Raw genomic sequence first — 27501 nt, forward strand, 5'->3', positions numbered from 1 at the left:
TATCTTCTTTACCTTAGTGGTGTTATCTGCAATTTGGGGATACAAAATTTTATTTCACAGGGCTCTTGTATAAGTCAAGTAAGAATGAATATAAAACATTTTGCAGATTTTTAAGTGCTACCCTACACAAATGTACCTAATGCTAATTAATAGTAAATTTGAACCTTTATATTACAGCAGTTGATGCTGAAAATCAAGTGGAACTGGAGGAAAAAACAAGACTTATTAATCAAGTGTTGGAACTCCAACACACACTTGAAGGTTAGCTTGCATTTTGTAGTTTATTTGAATGACAGCCAATTAATTGAACTTGTAAACATTTATATTGCTAAATTTTGTTTGTTAGGATGTATAATTTTTAAAAGAATGAACTTCAAAGTACACACATATATATATCTATCTTCCTGCTTTGGTAGTTTAAAGAACAGATACACTTCAGTCAAGTCAAATGTTGTTATTGTGCTTCCCTCTTTGAAGCCTAACATAATGCTGGCTAGTATGAGACCCCCTTTTAAGTCCCCATAATGTGTTACTAAGTCCGCTTTAATAAAGCTTATTTTAAAGTAAAAACAATGTATTAGCCTTGGAGATTAAAAAGGAATTCATCTGAATTTTTTCATTTTCTAAGTCTTGCATAAAATTAATACACTGAAACATCTTTTGAGTTTTAATGAAATTAAGAGGTTGTGTTTTTGGTGCCACAGTGAGCAGATCATGTCACTTAGAACCTCCCACTGATTTACATTTTACAGAGTTAATAAAAGTCATCTGTGACTTCCCTATTAGCTTTCTTTTTCTTTTTTTTTTTTTTTGAGATGGAGTTCACTCTTGTTGCCCAGGTTGGAGTGCAATGGCGCAACCTCGGCTCCCTGCAACCTCCGCCTCCCAGGTTCAAGCGATTCTCCTGTCTCAGCCTCCCGAGTAGCTGGGATTACAGGCACCTGCTACCATGCCTAGCTAATTTTTTTGTATTTTTAGTAGAGATAGGGTTTCACTATGTTGGCCAGGCTGGTCTCAAACTCCTGACCTCATGATCCACCCGCCTCGGCCTCCCAAAGTGCTGGGATTACAGGTGTGAGCCACCATGCCCAGCCGGAATTAACCTCTTATGTGATCATCAGGAACTGCATGTGTTGAATGTCTTGATAATGTTACAATACAAGATGATAAGTTGCTTGGAAACTGACTGCCTGTATTCAGTATATGAATTCAGTTGTGTTAACCTGATGTATATCTTAAACATTTCTAGTAAAGATGTTATAGTTTTATGTTGATAAGACATGAACCAAAATTCACATTTTAAAAACAAAGTCTTTTTAAAAAATTACTCAACATTAATGCTATTTACGAAGAATAGCATTTAGTCTAATGTGAAATATCTTTTTAGGAATTTGTCTACTAATTTGTACTCAGTTTGTTTACCTTGCTGTCTCTAAAATCCGAATTCTTAAAATTTAAGGATTGTATTATTTAAGAATGAATCCTAAGAATTTTGTAATATGGAATCATTGTCATTGTTTTATTGATAATGGGCATTTTTATTTTTTATATAGATCTCTCTGCAAGAGTAGATGCAGTTAAGGAAGAAAATCTGAAGCTAAAATCAGAAAACCAAGTTCTTGGACAATATATAGAAAACCTCATGTCAGCTTCTAGTGTTTTTCAAACAACTGACACAAAAAGCAAAAGAAAGTAAGGGATTGACACCCTTCTGTTTTATGGAATTGCTGCTGATCATTTTTTCTTTAAAACTTGGATAGATTCCAAAAGTTACAGTACCTTTGTTTGTGGCTTCATTGAATATTTATGAAGATAATGTCAGATGTAGACAAAAATAACACAATAACAGGAGACTTCCATAAGTTTGTGTATTATGTTAGTCTATGAAAACGTGCAAATGTATTGTAGAGACTTTATAATTAGAATTGCATATATTTATGAAACTTAAAGATGAATGTTTTATTGAATTTGTAGGTTTAGCACTGTCTTTTATTATAGGATTAGTAAGATATACAAGAAAATAACCACCATGTTGTGAAAAAGTGACCAAAATCATATACTAAATGCACAGCTTTATGTACCCTGTCCACCATCTTGTGCCTCTTCTCCATTTGCCTCTTCCTTCCTATTTCCCTTCCGCTAAGGAAAAAAATTGGTGTCACATTTGTAAAAGTAATTTTAATAGTTAATCATCTCTGAGAGTAACCTGTATTTTAATTGTTGAAACTTAACCAAAATAAGATACTGTCTCAGCTAGGGCTTCTCATTTGTGTATTTAGTGTTAAGATAGGAATGCTAGTGTCTCTTTAATTAATTGGAAATAGATGGAGGCTAAAAATGAAGGTTTTTCTTTGAAACTGAATTAACTTGGGAATATTTGTTGTTAAAAACTTCTTTTTGCCCAAAATAACTCATTTTGTATTATCTGAAAATATATAATTTCTGGTCATGTGTATGTTAAAATAGAAAATTTTGAGGAAAAATGGAAATAGGGTGGAAAAGTACTCGGTAAACAGTAGTAACCAAATATTTTCACTCCAGATTTGTGTTTTCTCTGGCACAGAGTAGATCTTTTGGGAAATATATATGAAAGTGGATTAAGTTTGACTACCCTTATGTAAGCCACATCTGGATGAGAACAGTTACAAAGAGTTTGGTCTCTAAGTTGATTCGTACCCAGTGGGTCAACTTCTGCAAAATTCCATAACGGTGTATTAGTATTAGAATAGTGAATAAAATGGGAAAGTTTTACATGTATACTTATTATCTTGCTCAGTATTTTATCTCACTTGTTCTAGAATTTTCTGTAAACCCTGCTACTGGGTTTGAAGAGTTTTAGTCATCCTTTAACAGTTTTAAAAATTTAGCTTCTAGATTCCATTTGGTAAGGAAATCAATATTGGAAGTATTGCTAAAATCTTATAATATGAAAAGAGATCCACTAATATAGCTTATGGTTGTTAGATTTGGGCTTTTAATCATGGAATAATCTTATGTATTGGTGTAAGAGTTGATGAATGACTTTAGCTGTGTGAATATATAATAGTCAAACTGCAAACATTTTGCATCCCTTTTGTGACCTAATTTACAGACATTTAAATTGTGTTGCAGTTCTGCTTTGCCGTTTAATAAAAAGCTATTTCAGAGGTTGTGTGTGTTTTGATATAGTTGCCTAAGTAAATGGGGTACTTAGGTATAGTGGTGTATCCAGGGTTATTCAGTGCCACAGAATAGTGTATCTTATTTAAGTACCCAGTTACTGATTATTTAGGGGAATAATATTTTTATTAATAAAACTATAACTGGTTATCAATATAAATATCATAGGCTATTATACATTAATTTGGAAAACAAAAGCAAAGCACTCAAAGGATCCAGTATCTCCAGGGAAAAAGGAAGTTGTATTTTTTAGGGTAGGCTAAGCTACTTTAGCAAGAGACCCAGTGATAAAGAATATAAATATAGACGTTTCTCTCCCAACCAGTGGTTCCAAGGTCAGCATTGCAGGCTAGCAGCCCTTGTTCACACAGTTATTCAGGGACTTTGGCTGAGGATGGTGCTGCCATTTTAAATCATGGCTTTCAAGTCACTCTAGTTATTCTTCTAATTTGCAGAAAAAGAACATGGAAGTGTACATATGCAAGGTGTTATGGGCTGTGCCTGGAAATGGCTCATATATCTTCTCATATTCCAGTGGTGTGGAGACTTAGTTACATCTAGATACAAGAGGAGCTGAGAAATGTAGTCCCTGGCTGAGAAGCCATCTTCCAGCTATAAATACAAGATTTTGGTGGCTGCTAGCAGCCTCAGCCACAGCTCTTCTTGTGCTACCAAGTATCTTCCCTTACATAGAAAGTAATCCCTCTTCATCCAGCTAGTGATTCAGCTCACAATCTAGGATCTCTATTAAAGGTCCATCCCTTTACATGTGGCTTCTAATAGTCTGACAGTCTCTAAACTGATAGGCAAATTATTTGCTCTCACCCTTGCTGCTGCCCATTTATAATGTAGTTGGGACAGGTTGGCCAAATAAAAAGTCTCAATTTGGAAAATGGAATAAAGGGAAACGTAAAAATTGTGGAATGCTCCTGGGAGATGTATGAAGATTTTGTCCCTAGCAGTGGAGAAGTTCCTTGATTCAACTATGATTCTGATTTCTGGCAGGGGACTCCCTTGTTCATTGAACTCCATGGTTTCCCCTCTGGAAAGTTACTCCTTATCCATTTTCTTCCATGGCTACCTCGGAAGTAGAGATTGGGTGTTCACTCCATGGGAATTGTGAAGACAGTCCACTTCCTGCTGGTGTGAACTTGGTGCCCATCATTTTAAGGCCAAGCTCATGTTTCTTTGGAATACGATTCTCTCAAAAACTCAAGCCTTTTTATCAATGTGCTTCTGATTGCATATGCTGAGGAACCACAACCAAGCTTTTGACCAAATTCTCAAAGTATGTATTATTTTTGCCTTTCTTTAATGGAGGCTATCTTGAGATCAACTAAAAATAAGATTACACTGGGAATGTTACATGCAGATCATCACTGCAAAGCTGGGTTCCTTTGGCTTAACAATTGGTAGAGAAGTCTTCATGGGCTTCCCCCCAATCTCCCCCACCTCAAAAATAATTTTCAACCTTTGCTGCTATTCAGACTTCAGAAACAATTGGCTTAATTTCATGAGGTTCCTTGTATCAAAACTTTGTCTATTCCCTTCCATCTTTGCTTGAAAATGTCAATTTTTTTTGATACCTTGCTAAAAGCAAGGAATAGCCAATTCACTTAACATTCTGGCTTTTTCCAACTAGAGCTATCAGATTAGTAGGTGTCAAAATATATCCCCACTGCTTGTCATGTTAATGGTAAGCTAATGCTATATACTTAGTTTTTGCTATGCAATACTTCAGGATAATTTCTTCATTAGAAATATAGGTGGTACACAGTGTGCACAGGGACTGTGTCCAGCTTCTGGAAAAGACTCGACCAAATTTTAGACAGGCACCTCTGAGCCCTGATTTTGACTAGTCCAGTTTTAGCAAAAATCCTGCTAAATGAGTTTAGAGATAATCCCATCCTCAACTGATGATCGTCAACCTGGCCTGTCTTTGGCAAGACTCACCCTACTCTTGATGTCTCCACTTAGTAATTTTCCATCCACTGACCTCATCACTGCTCATTGACTATAAATCCTCAGTTGTATTTGCTGTGTTAGTTGAGCCCAGTTTCTTTCCCTTATTGGGTGATGGTCTTAACATATACAGTCCTGAGTAAAGTCTTCTTTACTGCTTTAACAAGTGTCAGAATGGTTTTTCCTTTAATACTTCCTAGTTTACATGCTGGTAGAATAATGTTTGGTAGGGAAAAATCAGCATACTCCTTGTTATGGACTGAATGTGTCCTCCCAAAATTCTTAGGTTGAAATCCTAACCCCAATGTGATGCTTTTAGGAGGTGGGGCTTTTGGGAGATAATTAGGTAATGAGGGTGAAGCCCTCATGAATGGGATTGTGTCCTTATTAAAAGAAACCCCAGAGAGCTCTCTTTTTGCCACATAGAAGACAGCAGTCTGCATCTTGGAAGAGGGCCCTCAACACTGATCTCTCAGACTTCCAGCTTCCAAAACTGAGAAATAAATTTGTTTATAAGCCACCCAGTCTATATTTTGTTATAGCATCCCAAATAGTTTAAGGCACCCATTTTCCCCACTGTTTCCCAATACGAATTTCCCCAATATTGACACTGCCATTCTATGCAAAATGTGTCCTCTTTATATTCCCTTTGGACTCACAGCAGGTTACTACACATCACAGATCCTCGTGTGAAACTTGTAGGGCCAGATGTCTTAGAATTTGGAGTTTTCCAGATTTTATAAAATATTATGACTCAGACACCAATATGGTTTGGGGCAACACCTATAATCAAGTATATTAACATTTCTGTAGCAAAATGAGTATTAAAGTAGGATAAAGAAAGACTACATATATACATAAAACCTTGCCGGGGAAGTGAGGCTCAGCTACCAGGTGAGTTTTGTTGCCAAAATGCTAGGAAAATCTTTAACTTTTCAGAGATTTTTGGTCATGGAATTGTAGCAACAAAACCTTTTGTAGAAGAGTAACCAAAATCATGTATGCATTTAGTTCCAACTAGTTAATGTCGCATCTCTATTCCTGTCACTCTTCCCTGTGATCTAGTCCCTTTTGTAAGAGAAATATGGTAGTTGAATTATAAAATCTAAAATTAATTTTGTCGTCTGAAGAAAAGCAAAATAGATCTTTAGAATGTAAAGCCATTCTTTACTTTGCCCAATAAAAATTTTATTTTTCCCTGAACACTTTCTGGTGATTGTCATTAGATTCTTCTTCAATGTGCATGCATCCAAAATTATTGCCAGTGGACACCAGAGATTAGTTGTTAAGACCATTTGTAAATCATGAAAGAACAGATAATGTGAAGACATGAAAGGTTAAGAATTGGAAGAAACTTAATTCCCTCTTACTCTTATCAGAAAACTAGCTGTAGTTTATTTCACTGAAATCAGAGATTAACGGTATTTAAAAGACCAATTTACAAGGCTAGGTGTGGTGGCTCACACCTGTATTCCCAGCTCTTTGGGACACCAAAGCAAGAGGATTCCTTGAGCCTAGGATCTTGAAACCAGCCTGAACAACACAGTGAGACCATGTCTCTACAAAAAAAGATTTTTTAATTAGCCAGGCATGGTGGTACTTGCCTGTAGTCCCAGCTACTCGGGAGACTGAGGTGGGAAGACTGTTTGAGCCCAGGGTTCAAAGCTGCATGGTGCCACTGCACTCTAGCCTGAGCAACAGAGTGAGACTGTGTCTCCTCAAAAAACAAAAACCAAACCAAACAAAAAAGGCACATTTAATATAACAGGGACTTTATGTTGGCCATTGGCCTTTGGACCTATGAAAGGGTGGGTTGAGAGAAAACAGAAGCTGAAGTTGTACATTCATTGTAATCAATTTTACAATGTATTTTATCTTGTTTTAAAATGTATACTTTATAGATGGCTTATCAAGTACTATTAAAACTTGGAAATATCCCCAAATTTTACCAAAAAAGTATTCATTTAACAAACACAAAATATGTGATGACTATGTTAGGTGGTAAAAGCCCATTTTTCCAGTTATCATGTTGCCCATCTTCTCTAAAACTACTCTGCTTTTCCATGCATTCTCTCTCCCATCAACTTGCCCCATATCTGACCTTTCAGATTAGGGATAATTTTATTTCCCAAACTCAGCTTTCATACTATGAAATACATGGGAGTTATATACTTTTGGGGGGGAAGAAATTGTTGAAATTTATGCAGATATTCTTTTATGTTTTAATAAATCACATATAAAATATTTAGTTATCTTACTTTAGCCATCTTACAATCTTTAAATCCTGCTAAAGTTAAAACATATAGCCACAATTGAAAAGAGAACAAAAAATTGTTCACAGAACCCTAGAGTGTAATGTATTTATGTTTTAACTATTCTGAATAGTTTCTATTGAATACAAAACCATTTTTGGACTAGAATTCTGAAATTTTACCATACATTAAATTCATTTCTAGTGGTTCATTTTAGCATGTAAGCAGTTCCATCATGTTTCTCCTCCAAATGTGGACTGATACCTCAAAAAGACTAATTCTAGAAACATGAAGTTTTCCTGGAGAAATTATTAATGGAAGCAAGACTATCAGTAAAAAATATTCAAGAAAACGGATGTTACTTTACACTGATCAAGTTAAAAAGCCTCTGAAAAGGCAAACAAAAATAAAGAAAAGCAAAATACACTATTTCTCTCCTTTATGGATAAAATGTAGGTCATTTTGAACAATAGAGTCAGGGAGTAAAAGGAAAAAGCCATTTGATTATTAAGAAAGACTGTCTGTTGCATGGATATAGTACAGGTCATAAATTAGAGTTTTAGTTTTGGTTAAACCTGTCAGTTATGGTACATCCACAAACGAGTGTGTGCACAGGAATTAGCAGTGACTTGGGAAATTCAGTTGCTCAAATTTTACCACTGCAAGCTCATGGAGTTTAACCAAACAAATGAATCTGCAATCAAGAAAGTAAAAAAAATAAACAAGCTTTAAACAATCTTTAGAAAAAATGTTCACATGCAAGAGACTTCCCAGGCAAGAAGGTTTTGATTAAAAAAATTTAAGTCCCGAAGTAGTGATTTACCTTCAGAAATATTCTCATCTAGGATTATTACACTCCAAATGCAAAGTGAGCTAGAGAGGGAGAATGCTTGCAAGATGTGTTCAGTTCATATTAAATAAATACAAAGTATGGCTAAATACTATGTATTAAGATTTTCTAGCACCAATTTATAGAAGTTCAGAGTATAGCAATGGAGTAAATAACTTATTTTCTTTTTCAATTCACTCTTTGAATTAAGGAGTGAATAGTATTAGTGGCTATGTTTGGCTTCCTTCAGTAAAAGCAGAAGCTAGAGACTTATTTTCCTTATTCATAAGTTCTAAATTTACCTACTGGGGAAGGAGTTGTATGGGAACCTGTAATAGTTTAGGGCTTGCCCAAAGATGGGGTATGTGTACGTCTATGAAGGAATCCAAAATCTTACCTAACAAGCGGAAAGTTTTCTAGGTAGTTAGTATTCAAGTAGTTCTGTGGTCTCAAAGATTTAGATCCTCTTCCAAAGAGTCTAAACCTGTTACCCAGACATAAGAATTTCATAAATAAAATATTTTAAGTGGAACAACACAGCTCCATTTTAATGTAGTCTAGTGACGTGGTAACTGCTTTAAAAAGAAGAGCAATAATAATAGTTGCTCCTATCCGCCTCAGTGGCAGCTTTGAAGCTATTCATAGATGAGATGACAGACTTAAAATAGATTGAAACTTGTTCAGGAAAAAAAAAAAGATAAATATACAAAAGCATTCCAACCCCACTGGAAACAAGAAAAAAAAAATATATAAAAGCATGAAGAATTGAAATCAGCCATTAGAATCCCTTAGTAATAAGGAAAATAATATAAAGCCTCCCCAATAATAACCTGTCAAATAGGGTATTCAGGATGAAAAAATATTTAAATTTTATTTTCAATAGCAATGTATGCATAAGAAATTTTGTGAATGGGGTAAACCACTCTGGCATAAAGCAACTATAAAAACTTGAAAAAAAATCTGTACATCATTTTGTTTTGATAAAACCCATTATCCTTGTATTCAAATGTAAAATATGCTGCAATATAATCCAGTGATTTTATGAACAAGGCATGTCTTTAAAGGAATCTATAATTTAAGCAAACAACTCACTGTAACTATAATTTGACACAAACTAGGTAAATGTGGGTCATATACAACACTTTCAATTGTTGATAGAATCAAACAACCATACAGAAACTTTATTGCATTTAGCTCTTCACAACAGAACATATGCTCATTTTTATTATAGAACTACCAGTTATATTGTTGTGTAGCCATTTAAGTGGAAATTCCAATAACTGATTTTTCCAATAGCAATGAAGCTGCTACATATTATTTTGTTCTGTACAAACCAAAACTATCTCCAAACAACTAAAACTGTGTAACTTCTAATGGTATTAATCTCTTAGATCCGATATGTAATGTGCCACTTTTATTCTAAATTCAAAGATGAGGTAACTTCAAAGTTGCTTCTTTTTCCTCTGAAATGAAGGACTAAAATAAATGTCTGAAAGAATATAATGTTGCTAGATATTAGAAACAGGATGTGCAGACTGATTAAAGTTCAGGTCTGGCATGCTGATTTTTACAATGCCAAACATCCCTCTCGGGAATTAAAAATATTTCAATCTAGTTTAGTCCTTTCGTACTCTTCTTTTGCGTACTGACTTTATCGGCCCATCTCCAGATCCTGTGCTCTCATCTGCTTCTTTCATCTAGAAAAAATAATTATGAAAAGGTTTCTTTTAGTATAACACGTAACTAGTAGATAGTAGTAAACAATATATTTATTATTCTCTAAAATATACGTGCTATCAATCAAGTGCTATTATGAAGGTATTATATGAAATAAAGTTATAGTTATTTCTCAAGGCTATACAAAAATCGATGTATTCTAGCTCACTGACACATACACATAAGAAGATGGAAAGACTGAAAGATGGAATTAAGATGTTTTCGAAGGTACACAAAATGTTTTGTAAAGTAAATGTAAATATAATACATATTCAAGTAAATGACTGCAGGTATTATTTTAAGAAAGTCACAGCAGAAACAATGATTATTTAAAACTTGGCTCTGGAAGAAATTCTCTTCACCTAGCTCTCCCTAAATATGGATATTCATACTAAATAATGGTCCCAAAGTCCCTATAAAAACTCAGAGGGCAGGAAGACCAGCAACCAGTAGGTGTACTGATTAAACATTAGGAAAGACTTAACAATAATTGCAAATTTATTTGGAGGATTTCTTTAAATAGATAAAATACAAAATTCATTTCATCACATGCAAGAGCAGGCAGAACTGTACTTTTATCCTACCTACATAGTTGGAATGTAATATGTTAGGATGGTGACTCTGTGGGGTAAGGCTACGCAGCTCTTTAAGGGCCAGAGAAAACTGGTTTTTGGTTTATGCTGGGTTAAAAATAAAAAAGAAAAAAGACAGCTCTGGCTCTAATTATACTCGGGATTTCTCATTCCATAATAACTTACAAAAAAAAAACATTGTGCAAAGTTCCATTTTATATCAGGACACAAAAAGGGGTAGACTAATAAGGGGGGAGAAAAGTTCACTAAAGATTTGAGAAAAATACCCTATCAGGCAGATAGTACTCAACTACCCAATGAATGAAATATTTTAAAACGTGAGAGTAAAATGTTGAGACAATAAAGATGTTTTACAACAGCTATAAAAATTATAATAATGATAATTATCTTTTAAATATTCAAACAATGTGTTTATTATGCTTTTCAATAGAATTTCAATGAGAAAGTCATAATTTTGGATACATGTATTCTATCTTTATATTTTGTACGTCACAGGCTTGCTCTATACTGTTTTACTAGGCATTGAGACAATATAAATTACAGTATTTTTCTTTCCTTCCTTATGGATATGTTTTAAAAACAATATAGAGGCTCTTATAAAAGCTGAGAGAAATATGGCAAAAATTCTTTCATAAACCATATTGGTGCTTTTATTGAAAAAACTTTTTATGGATAACAACTATACATAGAAACCAGCTTATTTTCTGTTACCTCATCCTCTGACCCAGACTTATTTGATTGATTACTTTCTTCTTGCCCTTCTATGATTTCAATTTCTTCTTCACTCTTTTCCTCAGGTTCACTTTCCTCTTCTAGAATACAGATTTTGTTAAAAGCAAAGACTCAATAAATTAGAATTTTGCTACTGAAAAGTATTAAATACAATAAAGGGGATTTATTTAAATTCCAAGATTTATTCCAAGATTTAGAAGCAACTTCTTCCATTCAAAAATTTAAAAATTATAAATACTCATTATATTATCATATTTTATAAATGAATCATATTTGAGTTTGGGGACAAGTTTAAAAAATTCTTAAGCATTCAGTCTGTTGTAATATGAAAACCAAAAAATAATAATCTTTCCTGTGTTCCTGTCTTGGAAAATACTTCCTTTAATTTTTGGTGATCTTTTAATCTTCAATATGTTATTTACTTATGTTTGTTCTCTGTGGACATCATGCATTTTTTCAGTTATTGACCCTCCTTAGGATTCCATTTAGCAGAACCTCCAACTTTTGTCATCATTATTAACCAAAAGATATTAAGCACGTCCTAGGAGCTATATAGAGTAAAAACTCCTACCCCCACCAAGAATGGGCTTTGGGGAAAGGGAAGTTGAAAAATCAACTCTACTTCTTCTACGTAGTTCCAATGTGGGACTATGTGTATAGGAGAAAGTGGTGAAAGTACCTTTATACAAGCAGGCCCCTCTGATACTTAAATTCCCTCAAAATAAGGCTGATCCAGACATCAATATACTAAGCACTAAGAAGTTACAAAAACAAGGCTGGCAACTTACAACCTGAAACATTTGTTGTTTTAGATACCTATCCTAATACACACATGAACATGTGTATGTATATGTGTGTGTATATATATATATATATACTGTCTCTTAAAAAATAGATAGACACATATGTGTTTTTAAGTCAACTGTTTCATTAAGTGAGTTAAACACTGTGCTTCAAGACATTTGGCTTGGGACACTGGGCAAATCAATAGTTTTATTTCTACCTTATGTAAGGAGGTCTCAGCGGAGAGCCACCAAAGGGTGACTTCAGTTCTAACATCTTCAAGAGTTTAACATAGGGTGAGAAGGGGATATAGGTTCAGCAATCCTTTCAGAAAATTAATTAAATTATTTCTTCTATATGATAAGCATCTGACTAACAATAGCTGTTGGAAGACTTGGTGTTGATTTTGTTGCTGCAATCATCTGTTTTATATCTATTCCTTTTCTACAGAGGCCATGATAGATACCCTCTATCACCCTCCATCTCATCTTCTACACTCCCAGAGCCAAGAAACATCCTTGCAAAAAGCTATGGCCTATGGGATTCATTAACTGCTAGGCTCTCAAGCAACTGAACACTATTTAAATCTCCTTCCTCCTAGAATGCAAAAACTATAAACAGGGTGGCTGCTCAGAGGACTATTATTCCTTCTTGCCACAGTCACATATTCTTGGGAGATTCAGATGTATAAACTCGATAATAAACAAGTGTAATAACTAGTTATTTCAAGGCAATATACTGTTTTATGAGCTTTACCCAGAGTCTCCATTATAAATCACTCTCATCATCTTACCTTTTTCAAGCATTTCACCATCATTTTGCTTTTTTTCCTCTTCCAGGTCCATTGGTTTTTCCAGGGCTGCTTTCTCTTCCTTTTCTTCTTGCTCTAGTACTCCTTTTGTCTGTGGTATACATATGTCGGTTTTTTTATACTCTGTATCTTTATATTTTTTCTGTGGTAGCTAACATAAGTTATTTTTACTAAAGGCAGAGTGCTATTTTGAAAGTTTTTTTTGCAATAATTGATAACATACATAATGAACTATCAGTAAAACTTATGAGACATTTAGTTTATTACTTTTAAGAATCACTTGCTTAATTTATAGAACTCTTAACAAGAAATTTGGGTGAAAAAAGTTGAAGGAAATCCATTTTCTTTACCTTTACTTTTCTTGGCCAACAAAATGAAGTAATTAATGCTATTGGCACTCCTGCTGTCACAAGATAAATCAACCAAAGCCATGGGTGCCCTTCAGCAGCTGCCATTAACTGTTTTAATACACCAGGCTATAGATGAGATAAGCATAAAAATGCAATTCAAATTTTACAAACCTTTACTGGGTAACACAAGATACAAAAAAACTTATTTACTCAGGCATTTTACATTAAGGAGTGATGAACTCGTAAGTAAAAGAAGTTTCATTTTCCCACCTTATACTTTGTAAAGTCTAATTTAATTATTAGCATGCATCACTGAGTGAGACTTGATAGCAGAAGGTATGTTATGACAAAAGTGGAAACTTCTAACATACTGGCAAGAAAAATGGTAATTTTCCTTTTTGGTAAATTTCAGAATAGAACTACCTTTTATGGATGTATTACCTGGTTTATTTGAAGTGATCATTCATTCTGTACTCTGATCATTCATTCTGTACTTTTAAAGAACCTACTAAAAATCATACCTCAGAATTGTTTTCTTTTTTATATAAACACATTTCACACATAAGACCCTCAGTAAGGATATTATTTCTCTTATTAAAATAAAATTTAAAAAATCAAATGTTTTAGTTACAAGAGGTTCAAAACAAGAATCCCTCTTCACCTACTCTTTTGATGGTTTTTCGCTAGTGACCCAAGGAACCAAATGTAAGGTAAGAATTTTTCTTTATAGCAACTGAATTTAATGATACATTTTCTAAGATGCATTGTGTTGAAATATTTAGCCCAACCTTTTCTAAACAGTGTTAAGGTTTCGGGAAAAAACTGGAACAGAATTTAATAATGTTAAACTATAAATTCTTTGTACATTCCTCTAAGTAAAAAATAGTTAAATAAACAGTAATATTTAGATTATCATTGTCACTTAGGTCTTGAACTGGCAAGATGACAAAGATATTAAGTAGTCTTCTTCTATGAACAGTAAATAAGCATTAAATCCCATTAACGATGTTATAATTTAATGAATAAAATGAGGACTTACATATGCATATATAGCTCATAATGAAGTAACATAAAAAGCAAAATATTCTGTCTACATAAACTTATTCAAACACATTTCCTTGGCATTTAGTAGTTACTGCACATTTATTTGCATTTAAAAGAGCCATCTGAATAACCTACAACCAAGACCAAGTATTATTATTCATAGTTATATCACTACTGCTATTGGTCAACACCATACCTTATTAGCATTTGCTATCATTATTTTCCATCTCCAACCATCTGCAGCCCAGTGATCTGCTACTTCCTTTTCCGAACAGATAATAAAATTATCAAAGTAGATATCAGAGGTCATAGACCAAAGCTCTAAACCAAGAGCACTGAAAGAAGTCAGAAGAAATGGATGATCATCTTCGAAATAATCTGGATTAGGAATTTTTCGAGGACTCCAGATTCCCTGGAAGAAAAGTAATTGAAGACATTTTCAAATAAAATAACTTCATTATAAATGCTGCTTAATAAGTAGCTGCTGTTGAATGAAATTCGCAATGCTAACTGGAAAAAAGAGAATTTTAACTGATATTAATTCATTAGTAATATCCTGGATATAAAATCTTGTTTCTTTTGCTGTGTACACAATGTTCCCTATGAGTGATACTAACTTTAAATTCTGCAAAATAAGGAAAAGGGAAAATCCAACATAAACGGAAACATGAATAAATTTCATAATTTGTCTACTTTGGACAAATTTTTAGATTTAGTAAAGTTATTCATTGCAAAATGTTATTCAAGTTGTCCAAATCAGAAAGATCATTGTATAGCAAAAATGGAGTTACTCCATTTAACATGTACCCATGACAAATATCATTAATCAGGTATGGTTGAATCTCGGCACAACTACTCAACCTAAAACTTCCATTAGATCTTAAATGATTAAACTGTCCATTAAATCAAATACATTCAACAATATCATTGCTCACTGACTCACTCCACCATCACATGTATGTATTCTAGGCCAGGCACTATGCCAGATGATGGAGACATACATGGTTCCTGTATTATGGAGTTTAAAGTCGAATAAAAGAGACAGACATCAAACAAAAAATTTACCAAAAGAAACATTTTGTGTTAAATGCTTTTAATAAAAACTACAGTGAGTAATTAGAATATGAAACTGCATATATATAATGTTAGAATGTATCCATAAATAATTACAAAGATAAAACTAGAGGGTTAAGTGGATAACATAGAAACTTTTAATATAAAAAGCTAGATACACTCAAAAGATGTCGATTGATATCAGAAAAAAATCAGGGCTGGGTTCGGTGGCTTACTTCTGTAACCTGAGCACTTTGGGAGGCCAAGGCGGGCGGATCACGGTCAGGAGTTCGAGACCAGCCTGACCAACATGTGAAACCCCGTCTCTGCTAAAAATACAAAAGTTAGCCGGGCGTGCTGGGGTGTGCCTGTAATCTCAGCTACGTAGGAGGGTGAATCAGGAGAATCGCCTGAGCCCAGGAGGCAGAGGCTGCAGTGAGCCAAGATCACGCCAGGCCAGGTTTTTTTTTTTTTTTTTTTTTTTTTTTTTTTTTTTGAGTCTTGCTGTGTCGCCAGGCGGGAGTGCAGTGGCACGATCTCAGCTCACTGCGATCTCCACCTCCAGGGTCCAAGAGATTCCCCTGCCTCAGCCTCCTGAGTAGCTGGGACTACAGGCGTGTGCCACCACATCTGGCTAATTTTTTGTATTTTTAGTGGAGACAGGGTTTCACCATGTTGACCAGGGTGGTCTCCATCTCCTGACCTCGTGATCCGCCCGCCTTGGACTCCCAAAGTGCTGGGATTACAGGCATGAGCCACCGTACCTGGCCAAAAATCAGAATTTTAATAATACTAAATAATAAGTACATTAATTAAGCACAGGCATTAATTACTAAAATGTACAATATGAGTCTATTTGATCAAAATTCACTTCTTATATTTACTTCTAAAATAGAACTTTATTTCAAAGTGAGCATCAACTGATAATTAGGGAAGAATATAGTATGAAGTGATTTATTTCCCCAGAAAATTACATAATTGATGCTCTACTTTTAAAATATAAATTAGTTGGGGTCTATTTTCTTTGACATCTTAAAATTAAAAATGAAACTTCCAAAAGTTGACATAGGTAATTAGATATTTAAATAGAAAAGATCACAACATTTTTAACTTCACTAAATAATTGGAACAAGCGGTTGTTACCTGATAGTTAGGATTATCGACCAGTGGAGGTCTCCATACTCCTTTGTATTTTGGGTTATCTATCATGGGAGGTTTCCACTCACCACACCCAATCCGACATGCTGGATTAAGAATCTGAGGTGCCTCCCATTCTCCATCCGTGTCTTCATTCCTTAGGATATTAAAACAAAGCAAATACAGTAACCTCAAGTCTCAGATCAGTCATATAAACTAGTAACAAAAATGCATGTAAGAAACATTTGAAATCGACATTTGAAGATGAGGAGTGCTTACCAGTCATCAGGTTTTTCAGCATTAGGATCAGGGATAAATTTTGGTTCATCATCAAGCCAGCCAGCAGGTTTAACAACACTTGAATCTTCTATTTGGGCAGGTTCACTTTCATCCCTGTAAATACAACGTTTTATATTACTAATTATTCAGAAAGTTTAAAAATGCATGTTACAACACTAAGAAGGTACCATAAAATTATTTCCCTCCCTTTTGTTTGTGCCTGTTATTTGTCCTCATCTACCACCCACCTAAATCTTTTGCTAACTTGCCAATTTTTGGTACATATTCCCTGTTGTGCTCTATGCATACATGCACACACGTATACATTCTTTTTTTTAATACGAATGATAGCATTCTATACATAATGTATTAGACCTTGCTTTTGTTACTTAAAAACTCAGTCATTCATCAACAAATATATATTGCATGCTTACTATGTGTCAAGACTGTTCGAGGAGCTCCATTATTATTATTTTTTTCTTGAGGTGGAGTCTTGTTCTTGTTTCCCAGGCTGGAGTGCAATAGTGCGACCTCGGCTCACTGCAACCTCTGCCTTCTGGGTTCAAGCAATTCTCCTGCCTCAGCCTCCAGAGTAGCTGAGATTACAGGCACCTGCCACCACGCCTGGCTAAGTTTTTGTATTTTTAGTAGAGATGGGGTTTCACTATGTTGGCCAGGTTGGTCTTGAACTCCTAACGTCAGGTGATCCACCCACCTCAGCCCCCCAAAGTGCTGGGATTACAGGCATGAGCCACCATGACTGGCTGGAGCATATATATATATATGTGTGTGTATATATATATATAGCTTCATTCTTAACAGTTGCATAGTTTTCTACTTGAGGATACACCATAATTTATTTAGCTTATCTCCTCTTGGAGGACATTTAGTGTTTCCAAAATTTTACTATTATTAATACAAACAATGCTAGAGTGAATGTCCTAGAATATATGCCATTTCTCATCTGTGAAAATATAATTGTTAAGAGTATCGACATTTTAAATTTTGATAGTAGCATCCAAATTACTCTCTATAATGGTTACACTCCACTTCCGGTTCTACCAGCAGCATGCAAAAGTACCTATTTTCTCCTGTCCTTGCGAAGAGTGTTACCAAACTTCTTGATTTCTGCCCATGTGGTAGGTGAAAAATGGTATCTCACTGAACTTTGAATGTACATTTAGTAGCATAAGTGATACACAAAAACTATTTTTTCTTAGCTCATTACCTTTATACTAAGAAATTAGCTCTCTGTCAGCTATATGATTGAAAATAATTTTTCCTGGTTCTTGTGTGTTTTTTGAAATAGTTTAGGGAGGTTTTTTTTTTTTTTGCAATATACAAATCATTTATTTTCATGTAGTTGAACTTATTTTTAAAGGATTCTTGGATTTTATGTCATATTTGGAAAGTTCTTCCCTATTCCAATATAATTTTTAAAACTCTCCTTATTTAATTCTAGCATTCTTATTTTAAAAAGAACACTTAGGCTGGTGTGGTGGCTCAAGCCTGTAGTCTCAGCACTTTGGGAGGCTGAGGCGGGAGGATCACAAGATCGGGAGTTCGAGACCAGCCTGACCAACATGGTGAAATCCCATCTCTACTAAAAATACAAAAATTAGCCGGGCGTGGTGGCACATGCCTGTAATCCCACCTACTCATGAGGCTGAGGCAGGAGAATCCCTTGAACCCAGGAGGCAGAGGCTGCAGTGAACTGAGATCACGCCATTGCATTCTAACCTGGGTGACAGAGCGAGATTCCATCTCAAACAAAAACAAAAACAAAAACAAAACACTTAGTAAATTCTGAAGTATATAAACATAAGGTACTGAACTACTAATACAATTTTCATCATTACAGAAAGATAGAAATTTTAAACAAGAGGCCACTTCATGATTTTCCAAATGAGTTACAAAATAAACAGAAATAATGAACTTTACAAATGTATAGATTTGTGCTTGCCTGATACCAATGTCATCTTGAGTTTCTGAGTGCTCAGAGTAACCAAAAGTTAAAATTTAATGGAGCATTTCTTTTAGTACTTCGTAAAACAAACTCTAACACATTTCAACAATCAGAATGAAGCAGTTATATGTGGTTTCTCTCATTTAAGGGCAAACATACTCTTTTTTTTTTTTTTTTTTGAGACAGAATCTTGCTCTGTCACCAGGCTGGAGTGCAGTGGCACGACCTTGGGCTCACTGCAGCCTCTGCCTCCTGGGTTCAAGCAATTCTCCTGCCTCAGCCTCCCGAGTAGCTGGGATTACAGGCACCCGCCGCCATGCCCGCTAATTTTTGTGTTTTTAGTAGAGATGGGGTTTCGCCATGTTGGCCAAGCTGGTTTCGAACTCCTGACCTCAGGTGATCTGCCCACCTCGGACTCTCACACACATACAATAAAGATCAAACTAGGAATGAAAATTAAAGCACTGGTATTTTGGATTTATGAAATTTTTTATCCACAGCATTGAAAACATAAAAAATAAATATATATTGAAAAATGCAACATAATTATCAATAGAAATAAAAAAAATTACAGGGAGGGAAGTGTAAAATCCATTTTAGAAAATATTTCACCCAAAATACTAAAAATAAGTAGTTCTGATGTTTAAAAAAATAAACTTCATGGGTTGTAAACTTCACTTATATGTTGTTTCATTACCTAGTTATGCCAGATAATGCTTTGCTACCGAATTATTTGCTTACCAGTCTTCTGGTTTGACGGCAGAAGGATCAGGAATTTTTGCTCTTTCATCCCATTCCTCAGGTTTTTTATCATTGGGATCTTCAATTTCTTTGGGAGGTTTGATAGGAGGAACCACATCCTCTAGGAGGCTTCCTTTGTTTACAACTGTTTGATCAACTAACACCTCAAATGTGTCATCTGGATTCATCACTAAGGGACCAATTTAAATAAATTATAGTTATCATTTTGATATACGCTTTAAAGATAATCTTCTAAATAATGTAACTACCCTTAACTCCATGGGTAAAGCTTTTTTCCCAACCAGAAATAGAGGAATAACCAATGTATTGAACTAAAACATTCTAAAATCACTAGATACATTTCCTAAAGATAAAATTTTGTTTTAAACTGTATTTTTTACAATAAAATGCTCCATTACTTCTCAAATAAAAAATAATACCAAATAGCTCTGTTTTGGGACTCATAACGAGTCAGCTTCACTCTTTTATAGTTACAAAATACAAGCTAATCTTTTTCAGCATTTAATTTTTTTGATACCATCTTAAAGTGTTGTAAGTATAACACAAAAAATTAATTTATTCTGTTCTAGTAATATTTTCTCATTATTTCTACAGTTTACTTGGTGTTCCCCCAAATGCCTAGTTTTTTCAATTATTTCATAAAGATATTTATTATATCACATCTGATATTGAAGATGAAATGGGCATTGCCCGAGCAGACAAAATGAATGTTTCTACAACTGCAGCATTTGGGGAAAAAGATTGAAATACTTTAATCTTGGGTGGAGTTGAGACGTGAGAAAGGAAGCCAATAGGGCCATTTCAAAATGTCCTATTAGGTTCCAATATGCTCTGATTTTGATAGTGGGCTGACCAGAGCTCTACAGCCATTATACTTGAGAATGGGAGAAACAACTCCTTATGATGTCCCTCACCCCCATATCTATGCAAATTCCTATTTACTTAAGTATATTAATATATGGCTGCTCAATGCTTCTCCTTTCGAAGTACATGCCACAACCAACACAAGGTAGGACATAACAATAATCACAACTGCCTACAGAATAAAGTCTAAACTTTTTAGTCTGGCATTAAGGGCCTCTTCCTTTTTATTTTTTAGTTTTCTGTTCTGGCCTCTTCTTTTTATTTTCTAGTTTTCTGTTCTTACAGCACCACTGTCACAACATCTAAAATGTCCTTTCACCCTACTGTCTTCAACATTCTATCTGTACTTCAAGACGAGTTCAAATATAATCTTTCCGAGCTTTGTTCCAAGTCTCTAAGCTGGAAGTAATATTGCTTGTGAACTCTTAGCTGTGCCTCATCTCTCTTTCTTATATGGTACTTTATTTTCTACCTGTGCTGTCATTATACATGTCCTATTTTCTGAAAAAGATAAGCTCCTTCAGGATGGGGTACACGTTTGTTTTCTTGTAAAGCACTTGCCATGAATACATCAATAGTCAGCAAATATTTTTGAATACATGAATGAATTAAAAGGGTATACCAAGGGTATAAAGATGAGTCTTCCTGTCTGTAAAGAACTTTTTAAGGTCTACATCTGGAGGTTTGGCATGTTTCTCTTCGAAAACTCCAGTTTTGGGATGTTTATGTCTGAAGATAAAATGAAGTTTATAATCTTCTCCGCATTTATCTGGTCCAAACATAATGATATAGGATGTTTTATCATAAAAGTTTTCCTTCAAAGAGAGATGAGTCTTGGCATTAGTCCAGAATCACAGACTATTTAATGCATTTCTGTATTTTATCCAATGGGTAGAGTTTACAAAAATATATTAAATGGTAATTCACCAAAGAGCTAGCTATTTAACACAAGTGACAATAAAGGACATGGAAAAATGACAAATTTTACTTCAATATAGATTTTTTTAAGTACACACTACTTCCTGAAGATGTGGGACAGAAGCTGAAAATACTCTAGCAACACCATAATATGCTTTAACTCTCTATGTAAATCTATATTACTAATATTTTTATTGAGAGAATTAGGCATTAGAGGAAAGCATATTTATGGCCTTAAGACTAAAATTATTACCCATTACTATTACTTAGGAAGATACCAGAAAATGACCCTCTGAGCACAAGATGAAGAGAGATTCATTCAGACATAAAAACAGACACGAGGACATGAATTTCTCTTTATTTGGCATGGCATAGTGGGTAACAGCATGGGGTATGGAGTCAGATACTGGGGTTCAAATCCTACCACTGCCTCCTAAACTAGTTGGGTGTCACCCTGAGTCAAATTTTTTAAAGCTCTCTGCACCTCCATTTCATCACCTCTGAAGTATGGAGATGATAATAGTACCTACCTTATAAGAGTTCTCTAAGGATTAAGTGAATTAATCAGATAAAGTGCTTATAGAAATACTTGGCATTAGATTTTTTTGTCATCCTACCTTCAAGTGTTCATCTAAAACAAGAGCTTCAACATATACTACAATGGCCTCTCCTTCACTTGATCCTAATAATAATGAGTAGTACATGAAAAAGTCTCCCATCTACATTTCATAGCTTATGTACAGCTAAGTGTTCTGAAAAATATACCCCTGATGTCTCATCTATCGTATTTCTGTTATATGCAGAAAGTCTGAAACAGCCTTTTACAGGAGAAGGCTATAAGAAATATCCCCAACTTTCCAATGGTCCTAATACAACCTCTTAGAAGTATAAACCTATTTCATCATGAAAAGTTTTTAAAATTAGTTACTTTCTGTGGGTTGCTAACCCCTTTTAATTTGGTTCTTCGGCCATTTTGTTTCACTGCTTTGCTTTGTTATGCTTCTCTAAACAAACTTAAGAGTCTTATTCTGTAAAGAAAATAACTCTAAGCTATATTTCAAAAGAATTTATAAGTATCACGTAGTTTTTGTCCTACAGACATGGTAAACTTTTTCATGTTGTTAAAGATTATAAAATTGATGCCTTCAAGTAACACAGCTTTATATAAAACTAGAAGGCGAATTGTAAGAGCTATGTAAATTCACATTGAAAAAAGATATCTACAATTCTTTTCAATTTCAGTTGAAGACAAAATTTTCAGTTTTATCAATTGTTCCTTAAAAATACTTATTAATTTTAATAAGGTTTTCTTAAATATTAAAATATCATACCAGAATCAAATCATCAGTGTCTGCTAGGAGTTTAATGTATGCACCTCCACAATCAATACCATCTTGAAAATTTACTTCATATCTGAATAAAGGGAAAAAGAACCGTACTACTGATAAATAAAATTTACTAATTGCTCTTTAAAATATAATCTTATTATTCTCAATTCATGTAAGTATAAATTTTTTTACATTATCAGAAAACTCATATAAAGCATATCTACAACCTACAGGAAATAAGCAGAAACGCTTTTCTACTACTCTGAAACAAGACACATCATTAAAATATTAAAAATGGAATGATTACAATCAACTGCAGACAAACCAATCAATTTGTTTAAATTTTTTTCCATCAAAACTGATAAATTAAGCATAAGATACTGTGACTAAAACTACAACAGGAAATTTCAAATTCTGATAAGGTAGGCACTATACTTAAACTTTATAAACTAAAAAAAAACAAAGGCCGTAAGAACCACAGCTACAGCAAGATTTCTAAGAAATTGCTAATGATCTTAGATACCTAGAGTTCATTACACCTTACCATGTTAAATAAGTTGTACATTTAATTAAATAGCTCCAGCAAAGAGATTCATAATCTCAGTCAATAAGCTGGATTTCAGACCTAAAGAGCCAGGAGATATGGGAAATTTTCACTGTTTAGTATAACAGCTAAAAGAATGAACATGAGAGTCTCTTATGAATTTACAACACAGTGTAATTCTCAGCAAAGTTTTTTTTCTTTATTGGTAACTTTAAAAGGAAATAGCCTTGCTATGGCAATGAGGCATAGACTTACGAGATTTTTTGTTGTTAAATTAATGAATTATATGTGACAAAAATCAACGAGGAAATGGCTGTCAAACAGTAAAAACAAAAAAGGTTATGATTTCATTAAATGAATTAAAACAAAAAGACATGAAAACTAGAGAAATAACCAGAAATAATGATCATTTTAATAAAGGACTATAGTTGTAAATGTATCTGAAGAAATTTAGTGACAAGAAGGTAAAACATGATAGCATACAAAATTTCAACAGTTTGAACGCAATTGGTGTACATACTTTGTATTAAAAAAAGAGGAAACAAAATTTTAAGTATCTCTGATTTGAAAGGGGTGATTTTCTCCTATACTTTTTACCATGCTTTATTTCTTAAGCTATATCTACAACAGTGGCCACAAGCATGTACTTTAAAGTCAAAATGACCTGAGAGTTATTCTTGATTCTGCCACTTACTCTAGTGACTCCTTGGGTAATGGCAAGTCATTTAAGCTCTAAGTCTCTATTTGCTCATCTATAATATGCAGATATGGCCCATACTTACACCTCAAAGGACTGTTATGATGATTAAAGGATATCATGCCCAATGAGTGGCAAATACATGCTCAAAATGCTTCTATGATAATCAGAAGGAAGGTATTCTTTTGTTCTTTTTCATTTTTTAAATAGAGGACAGTTTGTTTTCCTCAAAGTCTTATCTTTATTTTAAGCAATAGCTGACAAAATTTTGTTTCATGGAATTTAAGTATTTGAAGACTATAAGTAGAACACGTGGTGCATGATATGACTTAAAGGTCACTGTTTTTAGAAAAAAATTAAAAGATTTTGCTTTATAATAGATTATCTCAGGACAGAGCATTCTGTAAAAAGGTAAGAACTGGAAAAAACAATTTTGTACTGTGGCTGCATAAATGTGAACATAGTTTCATTGTTCCATTATGCCTAGATTCAATCACTTTGTCCATTTCTTATACTGCAAACTTTAAGAGTTTTCAAATAATTAACTTTTACCTAGTATAAATGATTCACAATGGATTAGAGGATCAACAAAATGTTTATCATACAGCTTGACTACTGCTAAACTTCCAGTCATAGGAAAACCAAGGACATATGCAGAGTATATGGTAACCTTAATTTCTTTAGAGTATCATTTCTCAAATTGTTCCATGAAATAGCAATTATTGTTAGGTGGGAAAATAAACTTATGTGATCAAATGTGTTTGGGAAACACAGTAGTAATGCTGAAAACAGGTTTTCATATGTAGAACTTCTCAGTCTTTAATGAGCTAACATACTTCCTTTTTTAATTTTATTTTTATTTATTTTTTTTATTTTTTTGAGACAGTCTCATTCTGTTGCCCAGTTGCCCAGGCTGGAGTGCAGTGGCATGATCTTGGCTCACTGCAAGCCCTGCCTCCTGGGTTCACGCCATTCTCCTGCCTCAGCCTCCCGAGTAGCTGGGGCTACAGGCGCCTGCCACCACACCCGGCTAATTTTTTTGTATTTTTAGTAGCGACAGGGTTTCACCATGCTAGACAGGATGGTCTTGATCTCCTGACCTCGTGATTCACCCACCTTGGCCTCCCAAAGTGCTGGGATTACAGGTGTGAACCACTGCGCCAGGCCTTTACTTCCTATGTTTTGAGTTAGAATATTCTTCATCTTCAATTATATTCATATATATTAACATGTACACAATTTGGGAAAAGCAGCTTTATAGTAAAGTTATGTTGTAAATCAGCATTTATAGCATTGAATATAAATCTCTTCATTTTATTTACCCCATTTCATTTTATCAATATTAAGAGGAGACAAACATTCACTCTCCTTTGAATTGTTTTTAAACATATGAAAGACTGCTATTCAATTCTTGGTCCTCTTTTTTTTTTCTTTCTTTCTTTCTTTTTTTTTTTTGAGGCAAGATCTCATTCTGTCACCCAGGCTGCAATGCACTGGTGTGACCTTGGCTCACTGCAGCCTCGACTTCCTGGGCTTAGGTGATCCTCCCACCCTCAGCCTCCAGAGTAGCTGGGACTACAGTCGGGCACCACCATGCCTGGCTAATTTTTAAAATTTTTTTGTAGAGTCGGGGTTTCGCCATGTTGCTCAGGTCGGTCTTGAACTCCTGGGTTCAAGCTGTCTGCCCACCTAGGCCTCCCAAAGTGCTGGGATTACACACATGAGGCATGAGGCACCATGCCAGGCATGGTGGGGAGGTGGAGAGGTTGAAAGAAAGGATTATCTGTGAGAATGTGACCTTTAAAAGGGGTCCCTGCTTGAAAGACACTGGTATTCATAAACATTTATTTTTGAAATAAATTTTCTGCCTTTGAATCTTATCACTGGTTTAATAGCGATATTTATTATTCTGTTCTGAATATATTAAGTTTAATATTTTGATAACAAGTAATTTTAAGAGTAAAACAAAAATGGTGATTTTTACTGTGCATTATATAGTTTATGACAGCAGAATTGTATATATTACAGTATGTATCACATAATTTTTAAATTTTTTTAAGAGAGCCAAACTATTTATTCCTCATTTAGTCAATACAAGCACTCAGACCAAAGGAAATATACTGCTTAATAGCCCACATACAACTCCTTGAAATAAACAAATATAAATATTAGTACTAGGCCATAAGAATGGTTGATCTTTGTATAATTTTATCATTTACCTGCTTTTTATTGAAAGCATGGGTATGTTTGTGTGTATATGCACATTTGTGTTTTAACTAAGTGAAACGAAAAAGGAAGATCTAGATTTTCACATCCATTTTCAAAATACAAGCTATATTCAGAAGCCAAAGCTAATACAAAATTCAGAAAAAGTATTCAAAAACATAGCAACACTTACTGAACTATCAAGGGTTTATCAGCAAAAATGAACGGTTTTGCTAATACAGCAGATATTGCATGATGCTTTGCTCTAGATTTTAATACCAGTCCTCTGTCACCAGGTACCTGGTTTTCTTTCAACTCTTCAATTTCCCATCTTCCTAAAAAATAAAGCAAAGCAAATTAAACTAAAACAGAAAACATTGACCTAAGAATTATTTATCAGCAGTTGTGAACAATAATTTTTATCCAGGAAGGCTGACTTGGGAAAAATAAAAATTTTAAATCAGGAAATATCTTCAACTATATATGTATGCCTGCTCATTTATCTTTTTTTTTCTATCAAAGAATGATTTCATCTTCTTAACTAAAGTTGTGAAAACTAATAGCAAACACTATAGTGTCTAATTAAGTCACTCTTAAAGCTGAATTAGTTTGGTTTTTCTATGAAAGAGTTTTTAATCAATGAAATTATAAAATGTGGTTTGTCTCAATAGGGTATGCCAATATTGTATTTTTAAAATGACATATTTGAAACTGCATATGACACATAACACAAAATGAGTAGTCTATTTATTTTGAAATGCACAATACTCATCAGCTACTTTTCTTACTTGCAGCAGTTATTGTAAAGATTTAAAGTTCATTTTGAAAACTGCATGCTTAATTCACACAAACCCTTATCAGGCTACACTAATCAGCTCTCAGAACTTTTGGCCAGGAAGGCAGCAAAGCACTGCATAAGTGCTAAGCTACAACAAGGCAAAACTGAGTTAGGCCTTCTCTGGGTTACAATTTTCCATGTTAAGATCAGGACATTCCTGAAATTAGATTATGGGGCACATACAATGCAAAGCTAGGTGGGCTACCTGTAGCCCAAAAGTTATATGTTAGACTTTACTCCTTTACTGGTTTTAGAATAGAAAATCAACTTATATTAATTTGTGTAAAATCTTCTGTTTTGAAAATGATAGGTATTGCCTATTCCAAGAAAATTCAATTCGACAAAACTGGCTATTTTCCAGTATTGTGTCAACTCAAAATATTCATTAATGAGCACTTTTGAATCACAAATGCTCTCATATCATTTTTTTTCTTTCTAAGAAAAATAATGCAAGAACCAGACACAGTCTTATAAATCAAAGAGGGGTAATTTTTGGTCTATAATTGTACATACATTTTTAGACTTTTAAAAATGTGTGTGTTTTTATTAAGTTTCCAAGTTTCTTTTCTTTCTCCCCCTAATTTGGTCATATTATATTTTTTTGAAAAAGATTAATGTACTTGGTTTTCTTTCTCTCACATTGATGGTGAATTGTATTATCACTAACTTGTAGTTTGCC

The 27501-nt window shown here is 34.1% G+C and overlaps 2 protein-coding genes across 6 annotated transcripts in view; one reads left to right on the forward strand and one right to left on the reverse strand.

Annotated features, from left to right (window-relative positions):
• The window catches only part of SCOC (short coiled-coil protein), a 39219-nt gene extending 36073 nt beyond the window's left edge, over nt 1-3146 (forward strand). For all 3 annotated transcript variants that reach the window (XM_054683392.1, XM_001139435.6, XM_063809875.1), the window contains exons 3-4: nt 178-261; nt 1554-3146. In XM_054683392.1, coding sequence (XP_054539367.1) covers nt 178-261; nt 1554-1696 — 227 coding nt within the window. In that variant the 3' untranslated portion in view covers nt 1697-3146. The remainder of the gene's footprint in view (nt 1-177; nt 262-1553) is intronic.
• A 5901-nt stretch (nt 3147-9047) lies between these two features.
• Nucleotides 9048-27501, reverse strand: part of CLGN (calmegin) — a 39000-nt gene continuing 20546 nt past the window's right edge. Inside the window, exons 5-15 of one of the 3 annotated variants that reach the window (XM_016950982.4) lie at nt 26178-26319; nt 22542-22623; nt 20915-21107; nt 19408-19597; nt 16701-16814; nt 16428-16578; nt 14428-14643; nt 13188-13313; nt 12820-12928; nt 11223-11323; nt 9048-9899 (exon numbers count right to left, since the gene is read on the reverse strand). In XM_016950982.4, the coding sequence (XP_016806471.1) occupies nt 9819-9899; nt 11223-11323; nt 12820-12928; nt 13188-13313; nt 14428-14643; nt 16428-16578; nt 16701-16814; nt 19408-19597; nt 20915-21107; nt 22542-22623; nt 26178-26319 (1505 nt within the window). In that variant the 3' untranslated portion in view covers nt 9048-9818. 3 annotated transcript variants of the gene reach the window in all.

The sequence above is a fragment of the Pan troglodytes genome, chromosome 3, assembly GCF_028858775.2.
Source record: "Pan troglodytes isolate AG18354 chromosome 3, NHGRI_mPanTro3-v2.0_pri, whole genome shotgun sequence".
Lineage (NCBI taxonomy): Eukaryota > Metazoa > Chordata > Mammalia > Primates > Hominidae > Pan > Pan troglodytes.